This window comes from Mercenaria mercenaria, chromosome 13 (genome assembly GCF_021730395.1).
Source record: "Mercenaria mercenaria strain notata chromosome 13, MADL_Memer_1, whole genome shotgun sequence".
Classification (NCBI taxonomy): Eukaryota; Metazoa; Mollusca; class Bivalvia; order Venerida; family Veneridae; genus Mercenaria; species Mercenaria mercenaria.
The window spans coordinates 11,446,347-11,464,565 of NC_069373.1; the positions used below are offsets into that span (position 1 = coordinate 11,446,347).

An 18,219-nucleotide genomic window follows, 5' to 3' on the forward strand; every position below is an offset into this window, starting at 1 on the left:
GAATATGAATAGGGAGTAATCACTTCGTGTTTTGAATATGAATAGGGAGTAATCACTTCGTGTTTTGAATATGAATAGGGAGTAACCACTTCGTGTTTTGAATATGAATAGGGAGTAATCACTTCGTGTTTTGAATATGAATAGGGAGTAACCACTTCGTGTTTTGAATATGAATAGGGAGTAACCACTTCGTGTTTTGAATATGAATAGGGAGTAATCACTTCGTGTTTTGAATATGAATAGGGAGTAATCACTTCGTGTTTTGAATATGAATAGGGAGTAACCACTTCGTGTTTTGAATATGAATAGGGAGTAATCACTTCGTGTTTTGAATATGAATAGGGAGTAACCACTTCGTGTTTTGAATATGAATAGGGAGTAACCACTTCGTGTTTTGAATATGAATAGGGAGTAATCACTTCGTGTTTTGAATATGAATAGGGAGTAACCACTTCGTGTTTTGAATATGAATAGGGAGTAACCACTTCGTGTTTTGAATATGAATAGGGAGTAATCACTTCGTGTTTTGAATATGAATAGGGAGTAACCACTTCGTGTTTTGAATATGAATAGGGAGTAATCACTTCGTGTTTTGAATATGAATAGGGAGTAACCACTTCGTGTTTTGAATATGAATAGGGAGTAATCACTTCGTGTTTTGAATATGAATAGGGAGTAACCACTTCGTGTTTTGAATATGAATAGGGAGTAATCACTTCGTGTTTTGAATATGAATAGGGAGTAACCACTTCGTGTTTTCGTAATCTCATATCAGATTTTGAAAAACTGATAAAGACAGGCTGAGTTCACGCGAAGATTGAATTCCAGGATTTCTGTTTTCAAAACATTTTAGTCTCAGCTGAGTTTGATAATGAAACTTTGCCATTGATATCAAAATTACCTGTTAAAATCTAAGTTTTAAATTCATGACTATATTCAAGTGAATATCCGGTATGGCTTGTCAGTCTCAACTGGAATTTAATCTTTTAGTGTTATTAAAACTAGCTGTCAAAGTTTCAATTTAATACCCAGCTGAGACCGAAAATTGTTTTGTGAACATGGGGCCTGGGAAGCGTCCAAGGTCAAAATTCCGATTATATTTCAAAAATGTTTTATGGCCAGTTCATGCATAGAATTGTCAACAAAATAATAGTTTTGACTTAGTCAACTCCATTGACACCATTTGAACAACTCTGTGTGGTCATTTGATAGACTAGCCTTTTATCATTATTGACAAAGCCTTTTCAGTCGAGTACCTTTTCGAACACCTGCATATATGGTATGAGTAGATACTCGGTTTCAGGGAACTCAGTCAAGGTCTATACTGGTTTGAAAATTCGAGAAACTGGATGAATTAGTACTGTTTAAAACTGAATTTGTAAGGTTTGACATGGTTAAGAATATATAATACCACCTGCGACATTTTTACCGCGGTGCATTAAAATGTCACGTATCGTATTGTGTATATTCAAATTTGTGCGTCTTAAATAGCATTTCAGCGTCGCGAGTGCAATAATTAGACATATATACTATATACAATATACCAAATATTCAGTTAAGTAATAACTTGTAACATAATATTATGTTGCTGTTATCCCTCTGCATAGGGGTCGCTTGATCTAAATTAGGTGAACTTCTACGGCGCAGGAGAAGAGTGTCTGTCTCCTCACCAGGAGGTCATTGGTTCAAATTGTGAATTATAGGGAATGATGAGCCGTTTTCATTGCTAGCGAATACTGGCTCGAACCTCACGAAATTGACAGCAAGTAAATAAATAAGTTGCAGCAATCCAAAAAAAAAAAGAACAAGTTCGCGATACAGATCCTCTAGCTTCTTGTTCATAATTACGGTAGTCGGACATTAATCAGAAAGCGATATAAAAGGTAAAGGATATTTTTTTAGACAGTGCGCGCACGCTGTTAAGAATGCTTGTAAGACCAAATATATCGGTAATTCATATACATGTACAGTAAGACGAAAATTAATCATTCTTATAATTGTCTTTTCTCAGATGTTATAAATGGAAACAGTATTACGGCATTGAACATAAATTTGAGTGACATCTGTGTATTTCAGAGAATGTACTTCAGTTTCAAGTGAGCAGAATGACGAGCAGAAAGGAAGTGATGAAGTTATTTGTTGCGAAAACCAAGAACAAACTTTTAAAAATGATATACGTGAAGATACCGGAAATATTGAATTTGATGTAAGATTTTACATAGAAAGAATAAACAATTTCATAATTTGTTAGTAATTTGAGCGATCAGGCTTTTTCTTTTTGTATTTCATTTCTTAGGCAGTAATTAAAGCGCATGCGTCCATTCTTCTCATAACTATTTTTACGCGCAGGTCCATACAAATCCATTTATATTAGATTCCAGCAAAATTTAGGAAAATTTTTTAAAACCAGACCCTAAAAAGAAAGAATTTACATACGCTTTTGAGAAAATGCAGGATTAAATGGGCTTATAAACATTCAAAGAAAATGCTTCGTGAGATGTGAACTTCTTTAAATGTATACATTCCTCCACGTTTGTGTTACCAGGTTAAAGCATTTCGTGAAATATTAATCTAATCTCAAAAGTTTGGATTTACTTACTCCTCACGAATGAAAAATTACTTTTATTTATTTTCCACAGAAATTCAGACCATCTGTGCACTTAGATAAACTTCAGAAAAAAATGACAGAAATGCGTCCTATACATGGTCTTTGTCAGCATATTAAAGATTCTCTTGACGCCTGGAACAACCTAGAGCTAAATGTTGCAGTGACGGGAAACGCGGGTGTTGGAAAATCCAGTCTCATTAATGCGCTTAGAAAAGTGAAGCCATCGGACAAAAATGCAGCTAAAGTTGATGTCGTTGAAACAACCACAGAAGGTAAAAAGTACACATATCCCGAAAATCAATACGTAGCTATATGGGACCTACCTGGTACCGGGACACAGAAATTCTTGAGACAAAAATACTTAGAGGAGATGGATTTTTCCCGTTTTAACGTGGTTATAATAGTTTCTGCGGGGCGCTTTTTGCAAGATGACATATGGCTGGGGAAAGAACTTCTTCACTTACGGAAGAATATCCTGTTTGTGAGAACGAAAATTGACATTGACATGATGAATGCGAAGCGAGACCATCCAGATGATTTCAACGAAGCAGACTGCATGGCGAAAATCAGAAATAACTTAACTGACAATATTCGTATTGGTGGTATACCAGATTCAGTCAGCGGCATCTACTTGGTTAGTTCCCCAGAGAGTACTTCTTATGATTTTGCAGAATTAGATAAGAAGTTAAAAAGTCTACTGAATATTAAAGGAAAAGCAATAAGGGCAATGCTACAAAAACCTGTTGAGGAAGCAATAAGAGCAGACCAAGCATTCAACAAAAATGAATTCAAAGGTTGGAAAGCTGTTTCTGCTATCTATGGTTTCCTACCTATACCAAACCTTGAGACTGGACTTGGTAATATGTCTATATCCTCAATACGTGAAAAGTGCCTGGAGAAGTTTTGTATTGATGAATCATCACTTGACAAGATCTCGGATGATATTGATGAATCATCACTTGACAAGACCTCGGATGAGGTACGTATGTCGCCGAAAGATGTGCTGAAACGACGTCTGAAATCGTATCGCGCTTTTAAAGAAGGCACCTTACTCACCTCCGTGGAGGAAAAAAATTGGTCAACCTTTAGACAGTTTTCAAAGTATATGGTTCCTGTCATTGGCTTTTTTCTGTCAGCTCACAAGGCGTACTTTACCACGCAAGCTTGTTTGGAAACAATGTGTGACGAAATGGCAGAAGATGAACTTAAATTGGTTAAGCTGAGGCTTGACGGACTGGAGAAAGAGTTGCAACCACTTAAGAACATATTCAGTAGGTAGGTTTCTAAACGAAACACTGTACGATGAAACTCTAAGACTGTTTTCACCGTCCTTACATACTTCAAGCTTAAATATAAAACAATAGACTGTGATGAAAAACTGTTTAGTCAGATGGGGTGTTCGTCATTGCTTATCAGTAAAAAAACTGAAAAGTTGTTACTTATATTATCCTTATAGCGATATAAACATTTTTGGGGGCAATGCCCCCAGATTTAACAAACCGTCTTTCAATTTTCTTGTCGAGCTTATGACCAACTTGACAACACACAGAAAAGAAGTTCCAAAGTATTTACCAAACATAACTTTAATATTGCATTTTGCAATTATATTTTTGATCAAGATATGATTAAATAGATCTATACATTTTATATTTACAACAGTATCTGAAGAAAACTAAATTGCATTATAAATATAAATTATAATAGATCTACTTAAGCGTAAGAATAATAAAGACGCTTGATTTGATCACGTGATCGATTTTGAAACCGACACTTGTTTTGATCATGTGACCTATTCTGAAATCCAATGACTAGTTTCAATACGCTAAAAAAATGTGTTCTTGATTCTGCGTAAAAATAGCAACTACTAAGGAATTTCAACGCCACTGATAAGCCGATAGATTATTGATTTTTTCATCGCCGTGCCTCGACACCGTTGTGGATGTGTATTATGGAAAAACTTTATCAGTTTGCGGTGATCACTACCGTTTATCAGTAGGCGAATCTAGGCGAATCTATAAATATGCGGCAACATCCTATAGATCCCGATTCCGATCTGTTAAAATATCTTTTCCGTGCAGGTTTTATTTCTAAAATATAATTTCAGAAAATACAGTGCTGAAATGAAATACTTTTCACATGTCTAATAAAATATTTTCAAGAGATATGTTATTTATAAAAATCAATACTATATAAAAAATAATAATAACAAAAAAAAATTAAAAAACAGTGTTTTACTTGAAATAGAATAGGCAGAAAAAGATCATTACTTATTCGTCAGTTTGAATTTATGACTTATTTGGTTAGGGGAAATTAATTTGACAGTTTGATCTTTTATAATTATCATATTATCTAATCTAATAATCGGTAGTAGATTTTTTTCTCATTGTTTGAATTCGTACAATCAACTATGGACAGATTACTTCTGTTTTACACCAACTATTAAGAACATTTTAAAGCTTAAAGGCATATTTATGTCCTTATTCGTGGTTGTATATTATGTATAATTATATATTTTGATCTTGAAATCAGCTTTAAATTGTTAATCAAAATGTCTTGTCCACACAAGTTGCATAAAAATGAATTGAATTTCAAATAGTTACTAAAATTTAATACACAATTGCACGATGCATATCCATATCGGCGGACTCTTTGCGAAATATGCTTTATCGGCGGTTTCTTGCGTCGGCACCAGCGATTCTTTGCTATAAACAGGTTGACAGTTATAAAAAGTCAGATATACACACCAAATTAAATAAGCTATAATGTTTCAAGATAGTCATTAGCATAGAGCCTCTTTGTGCGTAATGCAGAGAGCCTGTCTGTGCATAAAAAAACAACTGATATGCAAAGAGACCGCCGGTGCCACGACAAAATCGAAAGTAAGGGGTTTTGAAAAAATCCATTTACATTTCGGCATATTTATCTTTATTATTTGGAAGAATATTGATAAATGAATACAAATAGTGTGCTTGATATGTATGATTTGGTTAAAGACTGTGGAAAAAGTCGGGCTAGTGTTCCATGTCAGTACAACAGCAACAAATTTCATCGAGTTGCGAGCAAAATCGCTGATAATTAAAAAGTAAACACTACAAAATAGAGAAAAGACAGTCTAATGTTCCGTGCTCTAGTTTTTTTGAGCAGCATACCTATGATCATGGATGGCAGCTCGATTCTTCGCCTCCCATACCAACCTAGGCACTGTTTATAGCAAACAATAGCCGGTGCCGACGCAAAGAAACCGCCGATATAGCAGATTTCGCAAAGAGTCCGTCGATATGGATATGCACTGTGAATTGGAGAGAGCATCCTGAATATACATGTCATCTAGGGAAGGTTTGAATCCATAGAGATGTTGTCAAAAGTTATAGCATCAGAATATTGCGGGCAAGCAGTCATTTCAATAGCAACCACCACGCCACCGCAAATCAGGAGAGATATTTTTTTTACTTTTTCAAGAAATCCGACCTCACTATAGGGCCAATAGAAACGCGCTTATTCTGGAAAGGTAAAGCATTTCCCAACCTGAACCTGTGCGCGATTCTTTAGTCTAAAGGTCAGAACATTATTTATATGACGTGTTAAACGCCATATACGCTGATCAAATGGTATTTATCTGCAGGAAAATTATCGTTTAACGTAAAGAGTGCGCTAATTACTTTTATAATTCCGCATACATATACGTATTTTATCATTTTTCAGACCGACTAATTTTTGCTGCGGGAGGTAATCAGCCATTCCGCGATGATAACTTGCCGCAGGTGCCCGTTATATTTCGGCCTCATTTTCTTGGTAATTATCCCTGTGCAGATGTACATTTATGTTACCTGTTTAATGTATTTCATCTATCTGAGGGTGCAAATGGTTTCTGATGGTGATATTCGAAGGCCATGCCATGAATATACTACCACTTTAGATTCCCTACAGTTTGCCGGGTTGCAGTGATGAATATAGCCAGTCTATCCCTCTGATCCGTGAATTCCGTACAAAGCATAGTTTAAATACATGTACACTGCTGCACTGGCACCAGAACAGAAAGAAAATGCCTTTGTACATGTTATACCCTACCACTAGGTATTCTATAAGAACCATGGTCATGAACGGGAAAGTGCACTAACCCGTTTCAATCGTACATTTCTCAACTTAAACGCGCAGTTCGGTGAATGGGTACCTAGTATATTGAACAAGCGATAATTTATCTTCCATCGTGCACCAATCACATTGTCTCAATATTCCATATTGCTGAGATTATCAACATATTTTATGCTTTCGTCAACGTTACAGAAAAAAACTTGCTTGACCCTCCCTAATGAACATCCGGTCTAGAGGTCACGGCAGTGTGCACATGTTTGGCGAAATGTATACAAACAAAAACAGAATTTTAAAAAAATCATAATTTTACACTAAAACTCGAAATGATGAATGAAATTCATCTAATATATGATCTTTAATTTGAAATCGTACATTGGTCTGCATCCGTTCTGTTTATTTTATTCATTTTGCACATTTATGCTGCATTTTCACATTTTAGCGAACACGTGTAGTAAAATGACGATTGACATACATTTTCACAACAGCCAATCATAATGGTTTTGTAATCTAGAACGGAACTTAACTAGGGAACTTCAAGCAAGTTTTTTGTGTAACGTTGAAATAACTATAAACTACGCGTTGTTTTTCTAAGATAAGATGTATTAAAATAATGTGACCGGTACACAATGGAAGATAAATTACCACTTGTTTGATATCCATAGTACACATTTACCGCACTGCGTGTTTTAGGTATGAAATGCGCGATTGAAACGGGTTAGTATATTTTCCCGTTCATCATCATGACCATGGTTCTTATAGAATACCTAGGGGTAGGGTGTAACATGTACAGAGGCATTTTCTTTCTGTTCTGGTGCCAGTGCACTGCTGACTAGTCAATCTAGTGTACAAATTAAACCAACTACAGCTAATGCGAACTCAATCAAATCCACTATTTTCCTTGTTCTCGGTGCTTCCGAGGGATCTGCTTCTTCATGCTTTGTTAATATATTATGTTATTATTAAGTTATTAAGTATATATCTATTTCAAGAATTTTACAAAAACATTTGATAATTTTAGGGGTTTTTTTATATTAATAACTTCCCTACATCGTTTAATGATGTTTCAGCAAGAAGCTTTTTATTTACACTACAGTATGTTTTTTTTTTATTTTTATGCCCCGAAGATGGGCACATTAAAATCGCATTGTCCGTCCGTCCGTCCGTCCGTCCGTCCGACCGTTACTTTGTAAATTATTGTCCGGGCTGTAACTCTGCCATCCATGAAGGAATTTTGAATTAGTTTAGCATAAATATTAACCTTAATAAGACAACGTTTCTTGTGTAATACTCAGACCCCTAGCTACAAGGTCAATGTCACACTTAGAAGTCAAACGTTAATAGGGTTTGTTTCGTGTCCGGTTCGTTACTTTGCCATTCATCAAGAGGTTTTGAAATAACTCAGCATTAATGTTTATCATAATGAGACGACGTGTCATGGGAAGACCCAGAACTCTAGCTCCAAGGTCAAAGTCAAACTCAGAGTTCAAATGTTAACAGGGTCTGGTTTTTTTTTTTGTGTCCGACACATATTTCTGCCATCCATGAAGGGATTTTGAAATATCTTGGCACATATGGTAACCATAATCAGACAATGTGTCATGCGCAAGACCCAGAACACTTGCTCCAAGATCAAGGTCATAATCACAATTCAAAGGTTAATAGTTTTTCGTGTTCGGTATATAACTCTGTTTATATCCATGGAGGGATTTTGAAACCACTTAGTATAAATGTTTAGCATAATGAGGCAATGTGTTACGCGCAAGAATCAGACCCTTAGTTCAATCTGACTTGAGTACATATCCTATTAAGCTACGCTGAGGTTCTGAGAACGAGCTACTGTAGCCTCGTTCTGACGACCCTTTCGCTAGTCAATCAGAGCTTAACTTACAACATTTTGCAAATCTATTGTTAGCCTTGTTTTTTGATATTCAAAATTCTTGTGTAGTAATGTGTCAGATAGCCGGTTAGCTCAGTCGGTAGGCCACTTGCTCTGTAAGCAAAGGGTCCCGGGTTCGAGCCCTGGATTGACTGCACATTTTTCTTACTCTTTGATATTCAAACAAGTCGTCTGACAGGTTCAAATAAAAATAGATTTTGCGAAATAATAAATACAGAAGACGAATGTGAGTGGGTCATTCTCAGATCTTCGTTTTGAAGATCAAGTTCTTTAGTCAGGTTGACCCTTAGCTCCAAGATAAAGTTTACATTTAGAAATCAAGTCAAATGTTATTAGAGTCTGTTTCATGTCCGGTTCGTAACTCTGTCATTCATGAAAGAATTTCGAAATTACATGGCATAAATATTCCCCATAACGAGAAAACATGTTATGCATAACTAGATCATTAGCTCTATTGTCAAGGTCACATTTAGAGGTTAACGGTTTACTTGGTCTGTTTCTTGTCGGTTCCATAACTCTTCGGGAAGTTCCATCGATGAAGATATTTTAAAATTACATGGCATAACCGTTCCCTATATTGAGATGACGTGTCAGACACAAGCCCAAGATCCCTAGCTTCAAGGTCAATGTCACACTTAATTAACAAGTTAACATTGTATGTTTCTTGTCCAGACAATAACTCTGCCATTCATCAAAAATTACCTGTCACAATTCTTCCCTATCATGATGAGTTGGTGTGACCCCTAGCTCCAAGGTCAAGGTTACCTTCGGAGAACTTTTATTTTTATCTGGTCGCAAATTGATTCATACCTAAATTTTCTGGCTTATTTTACGCAGACAACTATAGCATTCTTGTGCACACATCGGGGGCATTTGTCGCTAATAGTGCCAGCTCTTGTTTGAGCTTCAATTCTAAATAATTGGTACATCATGAAAGTCATATATACTTGTATGTTTCCTTATAAAATGTCAAGGTCAGTAGTTTCTATTGTCGAGTTACCTTAAAGACGCACACAAAATAACAGTAATCTTTTGTATTTCCATAATGGTAATTAACTAATTATACATGTTTGGTATGGAGAAATATGAAATAACAAGTACCCAGCTACAATTTGACAGTAAAAGATATAAGGCTAAGACAATGTATTTAATGTCTAAATATATTATTCAGTTATTGTAGTAGTATGCACGATACTTCATGTATTAAGGTGCGTTTAGACCACACTTTGTTTCTACAGTGTAAGATAGTTATTATTCTATGTTTATAAAACTATACTGAGAAGAGAATGACTGAATAAGTTTGCTGGCTGAAGTTGTGAAAACAGGGCTTAGATTGTCCACCTGTCATCTTGTAGAATAGCTGTATTAAACCAGTATTACCCGAATTATTTGCACCAAGTTCAAGTTGGCGGAAAAAGTATACAACTAGGTCGTGGTGGGTATTTAACACTTCTAATAACGATGGATAAAAATAAATGCTATAGTCTATAATTAGCGGTTAATGCGAATACGATAATGTTACACACCGATAGCCACACGAGAACTACATGCAGATATAGACTTGCCACAGTTCTCTACTGCGAAATAATAAAGTGGTAATATGGGACTGGGAATTCATGGCATGAGAACCACCAGAAATCTTGTTCTTTTTCCACGGGCGTTTCGTATCCTAATTTACTCGAACCTAACTGTATACGCCAGTTCGGTAGGTTATTGATATGACGAATCATGGTTTTTATAGTGTCTAATGTATTTCTTATATTATGATATTGATAGTCTGAATTAGAGGTGTATATTAAATAACCTAAAATTGAAACAGACAATGTTATTTTGATCAACAAACATAACAAACAATATGAATAATAATAGCATCATATATCATGTATGTTTTTAAGAAAACAGTTACTGAATATTAGCAATAGTTGGAATGGAAAAAGGTAGATCTATAAAAAATATTTTTACAGGTGTTTGTGTGTTCACTTATGACGACTTCTTATTAAAATGATGCTTATTTGTAACAAAAAACATTCCTGACTTTTTTAATTGATAAGTATTGTACACATTAGAAAACATAGCCTAGATTTTTTCAATGTCAGTTCAAGGAAATCTTGTTCCTTTAAACTTTCAGATATTGGAATATTTTGACTTTCTTTCCAAACTTTCATATAAAGTGTTACAAAAGTTGCAGGTTTCTGTTAGACTGTCAAGAACACGTGATGTCAGGACATAGAGTGCAAACAGAAGTATTGAAGAAATTGAAATACATTGTATAGCTTTATCTTTTACATATTATCAAACCTGGCAATGAAAGGTTTTTGTTTGTCGATGAACAACCGCTATTGAACAAGACTAGATTTTTTTATCTTTACCTTTTGAACAAAATATAGAAGTGTATTGAACACAAAATTAATAAATTTTATTGTTGTGCACTGTTAAAGTTGTGACCACTCCAGTTCTTGCCACACACAAATGCATTACATAATGCCTGCATGTACTTCCCTGGCATGAATGGGTTACATCAAGTCTTGAAACTGCAAAGCATTGTCCCCATCAGTCCTCTCAGTACTTTGATTATAACATGTTTTTCAATCTGTGATTAATTGAAACAACCGCAAAATGTATCTGATAATTTTACAACGACAAATATCTAATTTATATTTCACAGATTTGAAACTATGAAATAAGTGAAATTGGGTTAATACTACTTAAGTGTCTGTGTAAAACCAAAATATCTTTCACACGTGAACATCCAATCTTAGATTTTCACTCTTAAATCCGTCGCCCGTGCAACTCTTCCGTTTAACATTTCTTCTGAGTCTGACACAAAACCAAACAAATGTTCTCTATGCTATTCACTACTAGCCAATATTCTAGGAATGTGAAGAATGAAATACTAGGAACAAATCTTACATGTATTTCGGTGTACTTAAAATTACAACTAATTCAATTACTTTGAAATTAAGGCCTTGAGATATATTTATGCATATGATCAAACTATTCAGAATATTACAGTTAGTATTGTACCATTTGGCGCCTTATATGTGCCAATAATCAATTCTATTATATTTCATCTAGATTTTTTAAAAAAAAATTAAAAAAACTAGGGGTTTGAATAATTCCTAGTAGTGGGCTAATGGCGAATATTCGCTCTTGTCCGCACAATAAACCTTATTTTCGACCCACCACCGTTGGATGACTCATTTCATAAATAAAAGATATATTAGAATCGAAATAGGGGCCTTCGTGGCCGAGTGGTTAAGGTCGCTGACTTCAAATCACTTGCCCCTCATTCATGTTGATTCGAGTCTCACTCGGGGCTTTGAATTCTTCATGTGAGAAAGCCATCCAGCTGGCTTGCGGAAGGTCGGTGGTTCTACCAAGGTACCCGCTCGTGATGAACTAATGCACGGAGGGACACCTGGGGTCTTCCTCCACCATCAAAGCTTGAAAGTCGCCATATGACCTATAATTGTGTCGGTGCGACGTTAAACCCAACCAAAAAAAAAAAGAATCGGAATAAGTTATAGCAAAACCGTGTTTGAAACGTATAACCGCCCATCGTGTTTAAATAGTGTTTAAACACGGTTTTACTATAAATTATTTCTTAGTTAAAATTATGGTTAGTTAACAACTGTATTCAGACTTATAACCAAGCGTGTCGGCAAAGTTCTTTAGACCGGTACTAGACTATTCGACAAACGTATACTCCTAGAAAATAATAATTTGAGTGGCGTGTCTACGAATAATGTATTACTGTCGCATCCTGAACAATTCAGTATGAGTATACAAGTCTATTCTGATCTAAAGTTTATCAGTGATCAGATAATAGTCGTTAATTGTAGGGTAATTAGAAAAGTAGGGGGTCTCCAACAGATCAGCAGGAGATATAGATTTTTTTTTTTAATATGTACATGTTGTAGTGATGAGGAACTCATGGCTCAAATCTGAATAAAGCTTTCTGTATTCTGTATTCTGTTAATACTATGGCAATTTCCGTCCCGTCAATAATTTTAACAATTATAATAATAAAGAAAATTTAAATTAAGATATCGACACTTCAATTTTGATGGGGTTTTCTTTTGCATAATATTGAAATGACATTTTTATATTTTCTTTATAAAACTGAAATGGCCAATGCTAAAAAAGTCGAAGTGTTTCATTAAACAAAATTAAAGATAGGGAGCATAGTGGTAGGCTGCTAATTTTTCATGCTGATGATTAGAAAATGAAAACCAAAATGGGTAAGTATAGGTGTAATCTCGTTGTACACTTTTAAAGTAATCTTAGGGATATTTGGCATGGACTAGAAGCGTTATAATGGTTTGAACCTATAAGGACTTTGTTAAATAGAGAACAGTGACATGATCGGATGGTTTTGCGCGATAAGATTCTGTTTACAAGGCTGGGCTTAGTTTATACGTTGTGTAGGCATAGGAAATAGAGATCAATATAATTGCACCTTTACTAATCCTACCAGGTGTTCTGTATTACAAAAGTGGATCTATTGTGACATTTTGATACAAGCAAAACTGTATTATCTGCACTATTATTTACCTACTGGTACTTCGTTTTATTATTGGCTTGTTAAAAGTTAATTTTTTACCATATGTAAGTTGACAGAATCATAGGAACCATGTCTTGAGGGGTAAATCAAACACAAATGAATAAATCCTTAATGATTTTGTTGTGCAAAAAAGTATGATATTGTGTCTTAAACAGTTTTCATTTTCCACTCAATTGTGTAATTGCAAGGGAAGTAAACTAATAGATCTCTACTTATAAGTACTAGCCCAAGGCAAGAGTTGTCATTCTTCGTGGATCACAACTTAAAATTAAAAATTAAAACTTCTGTTATTGATATTAACAAAACTATCATAAACTTCACATTTGTGAAATCATTTTTGGTTATTTCAAGGACTTGGAAATTAATTTCTAGACTTTATTTAATGTAATTCTATCACTGAAAATTTTAGGGCCTATCTCTACGTTGTGGCATAAAGAAACCTGGATCAAACTATTTTCCTCTAAATTTTTGGTGGTTTGTCCTGTAAACTTTGATTTCGTCATACTGAAGAACTGGGTAAAAATCGATTCTATTATCCTCCCTTGTTTATCGAGATCAACGCTATACATTGTTGTCTCCCTTTCATCGTCTAGCTAAATATCGATCAATATCGGATATTTTTAGCGAGTGTTGTAGACCGGTATGCATTCTCGCATACCAGAGGTCTACCGTGGTTCCCCGGATGTACGTCTCGGGATTTTGACGAACCTCTGATGGATGAGAATGACCGTTATGGTTCAGCTATCTCCGCTTATCACATCACGGGAGGTGCCGATCAAAATTAACAGGATTATAGATTAGAGATCTACTGTAAAAACGCGGGAAGAGGAATTTATTTTACACCAATTTTTAAGTACCGGGATTTCAAGCAACGTCGTTATATGATGAACGTAAAGACGTTAGGGTGACAATACTGTGTAAATGGTAGGGCACATCTGTAAGGAAAAACTATTTTTCCTCTATTGGGAATGGTATCTTCGGTGAAATCGCCTGTTTGAACTTTTTCTTGTATGTATCCAAGACCGTATACATAATAAATATATGAAGCTTTTCTGAATAAAAGTTTTTCACCTTCAAATCTTATACAGTCATTAAAAGCAGAATCATTGCTCTTGCATTTTGACAAAATGGCATATTTGGATACAAAATAATTTTGTTATAGAATACTCGTGATATTTTAATTACCCCACAGAGATTGTGAAAGTAAAGAGATATCGAGAGAAAAATAGCCAAAATGGTTTGTAAGCTTTTGTTCTTAGTTCGTGTATTTCTGTTTATTTATTGGAATGGGAGAGAAACAAATATAACGTTGAAAGAAAATGCCAGGCAGAGGTTTTATTATTGTGCCTATTGTGCCTCCTACATAAATATTATTTATTCTTGTATGTTATATTTTGGAAAAGGTAACAAAGAAACGTTTACACTGGCTATGTCATGTATGCGGGCCAGAAGTGATATTTCTTGGTAATATGCTAACTTTTATTACATATAATCTGACCAAGTCATGCTGCAAAACAGTAACAGAAATGAAATTGAAATAGACGGGCATATGCATTAACCCTTACTCTCTAGATTTCTATCTTTCAATTTTGCCAGTAACATTAACTGTTAAAAGGGTTTTTACCAAAACGTCACAATGTCTTTTATCAAATCGTCACGGAGAGCACACGCCTCGCCCAGGGATCGACCTCACGACACCGAGAACCGTAGATCTGCGTTCTCCCTATTGAGCTTAGCGGGCGGGCTATAATTATGAACTATATACAGAAGATTTATATGTAGACATAATAGTCATTTCTATAGTTTATTGTTATTTTTTTGTAAATACTCACAATAGGATCGAGCAAATCTGCTATCCTTTTTCTATGCAAACTGATCGACCACTTGAACAAAAACAATGGTCTTATCTCTAAATGCGTCGGTTGTTAAAAAGCCTAAACTTTTGTCATAACTTTAAAAGTAGTCAACGGATGATATCGAAAATGTTTTGAGTGTTGATCTATATTCAGTTAGATCACTTTCACTCTGACCCCTTAAACTTTGAAAAATATCGTATCTTACCACATGAAAGCTGAACATGATACCTTTTTATCAAATGTTTTAGAATTTTAAACATATTTTGGCTAAGGTTAACGACGTCTTCATGACATCCAACGTTTCAACTAAACCACACTTATTTTCAAATGCTTTTCAACCGTTCGTTTTTTGTGTGTGTGTGTGGGGGGGGGGGGGGGGGGGGTTCAGCGAGATATCCGGGTTTGTTCACGCAACAAACAACCAGAAATTATGGCTAATGAATGATTTGAATGATTATGCTCACTTTCAAGATAGATATATCTACAAACTACCTCGTTATCTTCAGTAGTTCGGAAGCCCGCTTAGCTCAGTAGGTTGGTGTACGGATTTCGATCCCCGGGCGGGGCGTATATTCTCCGTGACGATTTGATAAAAGACTGAAGTCTGAAATCATTCGTCCTCCACCTCTGGAAATTCATGTGGGGAAGTTGGCAGTTACTTGCGGAAAACAGGTTAGTACTGGTACAGAATCCAGGAACACTGGTTGAAAATAGGAGTTAAAGCCAACTCAAACAAACAAACTGTCGGTGTTTTACAAGTTCTTTGCATTATTTAACGGTTTGCCATGGACGTTCTTATAAATCAATGTTTATTGCAGACTGTAAAGATCAAGTGAATTTAAACTTTTTGTAATCATCATTATGTGGTAAACCTTGGTTTTGGCAGAGATGTTTGTTTTCTTTTTGTGAATGTATTTATGATTTTGTTGTTTTAAACTGTTTAAAGAACAGAGACACGGAGAGTATCTTATTACGCAACTATTGTGGAAGGTTCAAATTAGCTGGACTAACATTTGTTAAGTTATGAGCAAAAACATTTTGCATATTTTTCCTGACTCGGAACACAGTTGCTGTAAAAACAAGTACCTGCTCTTAGATGCATATTAAATATTTTGTCATGGTATTTCTATTTTCGATATGTTGTTAGTATATGTCTTGACATTTATGCAAAGTTTGAGTACTTGACATTTTTTAATTTTAGAGAAATCTTGAAATTACACTTTGCTAATCAATTTCTTGTGTAGCTGGAACTGACCAAGGATTTTGTTTTGTAGGTTAATTGAATTTTGTAGATTTTATAGAAGCCTTGTTGCTCTCTTGAAATCCTTTAAAAATGACAGATCGCAGCATTTAGCTATAGGTGATTCTTTATCAATATGGGTTTATCAGTTATTTCTTTGCCCTACTAGTTTACCTTTCTACTTAGATTAGAAATTATATGTAAATTTAGAGCTAATTTTAGGAACCTTGGACATTGTTTCTATTGAAGAATAAATTTTAACTTTGAAACCTTTTGTATATGATTTTAGTATTCATAGAATATGCTGGAATTTATGTGAATTTTATTTGGAGCAAAATCAAATGCAAATTGTTTTATATCTTAAATGATGTATTTTGCCTTAATTTTGTATTATTAATCCCCTGCCGTAGCGGAGGGATTATAGGAATGGTCTGCGTCCGTCCGTCCTTCCGTCTTTCCGTCCTTCCGTCCGTAACAAAATCGTGTCCGGTCCATATCTCCTAAACCCCTTGAAGGATTTTCATGAAACTTGGGTCAAGTGATCACCTCATCAAGACGATGTGCAGAACCCATGAGTCGGCCTTGTCGGTTCAAGGTCAAGGTCACAACTCAAGGTCAAAGGTTTGAGCCTGCCATTTTGTGTCCGCTCTATATCTCATAAACCCCTTGAAGGAATTTTATAAAACTTGGGTCAAATGATCACCTCATCAAGACGATGTGCAGAACCCATGAGTCAGCCATGCCGGCTCAAGGTCAAGGTCACAACATAGGGTCAAAGGTTTTGAGCCTTCCATTTTGTGTCCGCTCTATATCTTCTAAACTCCTTGAAGGATTTTCATGAAACTTGGGTCAAATGATCACCTCATCAAGACGATGTGCAGAACCCATGAGTCAGTCATGCCGGCTCAAGGTCAAGGTCACAACTTAGGGTCAAAGGTTTGAGCCTTCCATTTTGTGTCCACTCTATATATCCTAAACTCCTTGAAGGATTTTCATCAAACTTGGGTCAAACGATCACCTCATCAAGGCGATTTGCAGAACGTATGAGTCAGCCATGTCGGCTCAAGGTCAAGGTCACAACTGAAGGTCAAAGGTTTGAGCCTTCCATTTCGTGTCCGCTCTATATCTCCTCAACCCCTTGAAGGAACTTTATAAAACTTGGGTAAAATGATTATCTCATCAAAACGATGTGCAGAAATTATGAGTCAACCATGCCAGCTCAAGGTCAAGGTCACAACTAAGGGTCGAAGGTTTGAGCCTTCCATTTTGTGTCCACTCTGTATCTCCTAAACCCCTTGAAGGATTTTCATCAAACTTGGGTCAAATGATCACCTCATCAAGAACTCATGAGTCAGCCATGTCAACTCAAGGTCAAGGTCACAACTGAAGGTCAAAGGTTTCAGCTCTGTATCTCCTAAACCCCTTGAAGGATTTTCATGAAATTTGGGTCAAATAATCACCTTATCAAGACGTTGTGCAGAATTCATGAGTCAGCCATGTCAGTTCAAGGTCAAGGTCACAGCTAAAATCAAAGGTTTACCCTTTCACTATCCACAGCAGTGGCGGGGGATTTAGCTGTCTGTCAGACTGCCTTGTTTTTTATTGTATGAGGCTATTTATAGAAATATTGGATCTTTGTAGCTATGAATGTGTGTTTATGAGTGGACTTTAGATTTTAATACATTTATAAAACTGAACTTATGCTTATGTCTTCATTTCATTTGTGTTGACTTGTATTATGATCAAAGTGGTGTGATAATAATTAAACTTATTATTGCTGGCTACACTTAGCATTATAATAACTTCGAAATAATCAAGAAAGTGGTTTTATAAAAAAAATTATAAAAAAAAATCATAGCTTTTCCTTAATATAATTTCGCCAGCGGTGTTGGTCATCATGAACATTTAACCCCAGAACCCAGAAGATGCGGGGAATCACATGATCAAAATAATCTCTAAACC

General features: G+C 35.4%; 1 protein-coding gene across 2 annotated transcripts in view; it reads left to right on the top strand.

Moving 5' to 3' along the window:
• The window catches only part of LOC123529824 (T-cell-specific guanine nucleotide triphosphate-binding protein 2-like), a 30,176-nt gene extending 12,222 nt beyond the window's left edge, over positions 1–17,954 (top strand). The window contains exons 2-4 of one of the 2 annotated variants that reach the window (XR_008366671.1): positions 2,077–2,206; positions 2,640–6,400; positions 10,786–17,954. Coding sequence is in view for 1 of the 2 variants with exons in the window: in XM_053521174.1 (XP_053377149.1) it covers positions 2,077–2,206; positions 2,640–3,887 (1,378 nt within the window). In the remaining variant the exon portion in view is untranslated. Of the gene's footprint in view, positions 1–2,076; positions 2,207–2,639 lie in introns of both variants that reach the window. The other variant, XM_053521174.1, reaches the window with a different exon arrangement.
• Positions 17,955–18,219: the final 265 nt, after the last annotated feature.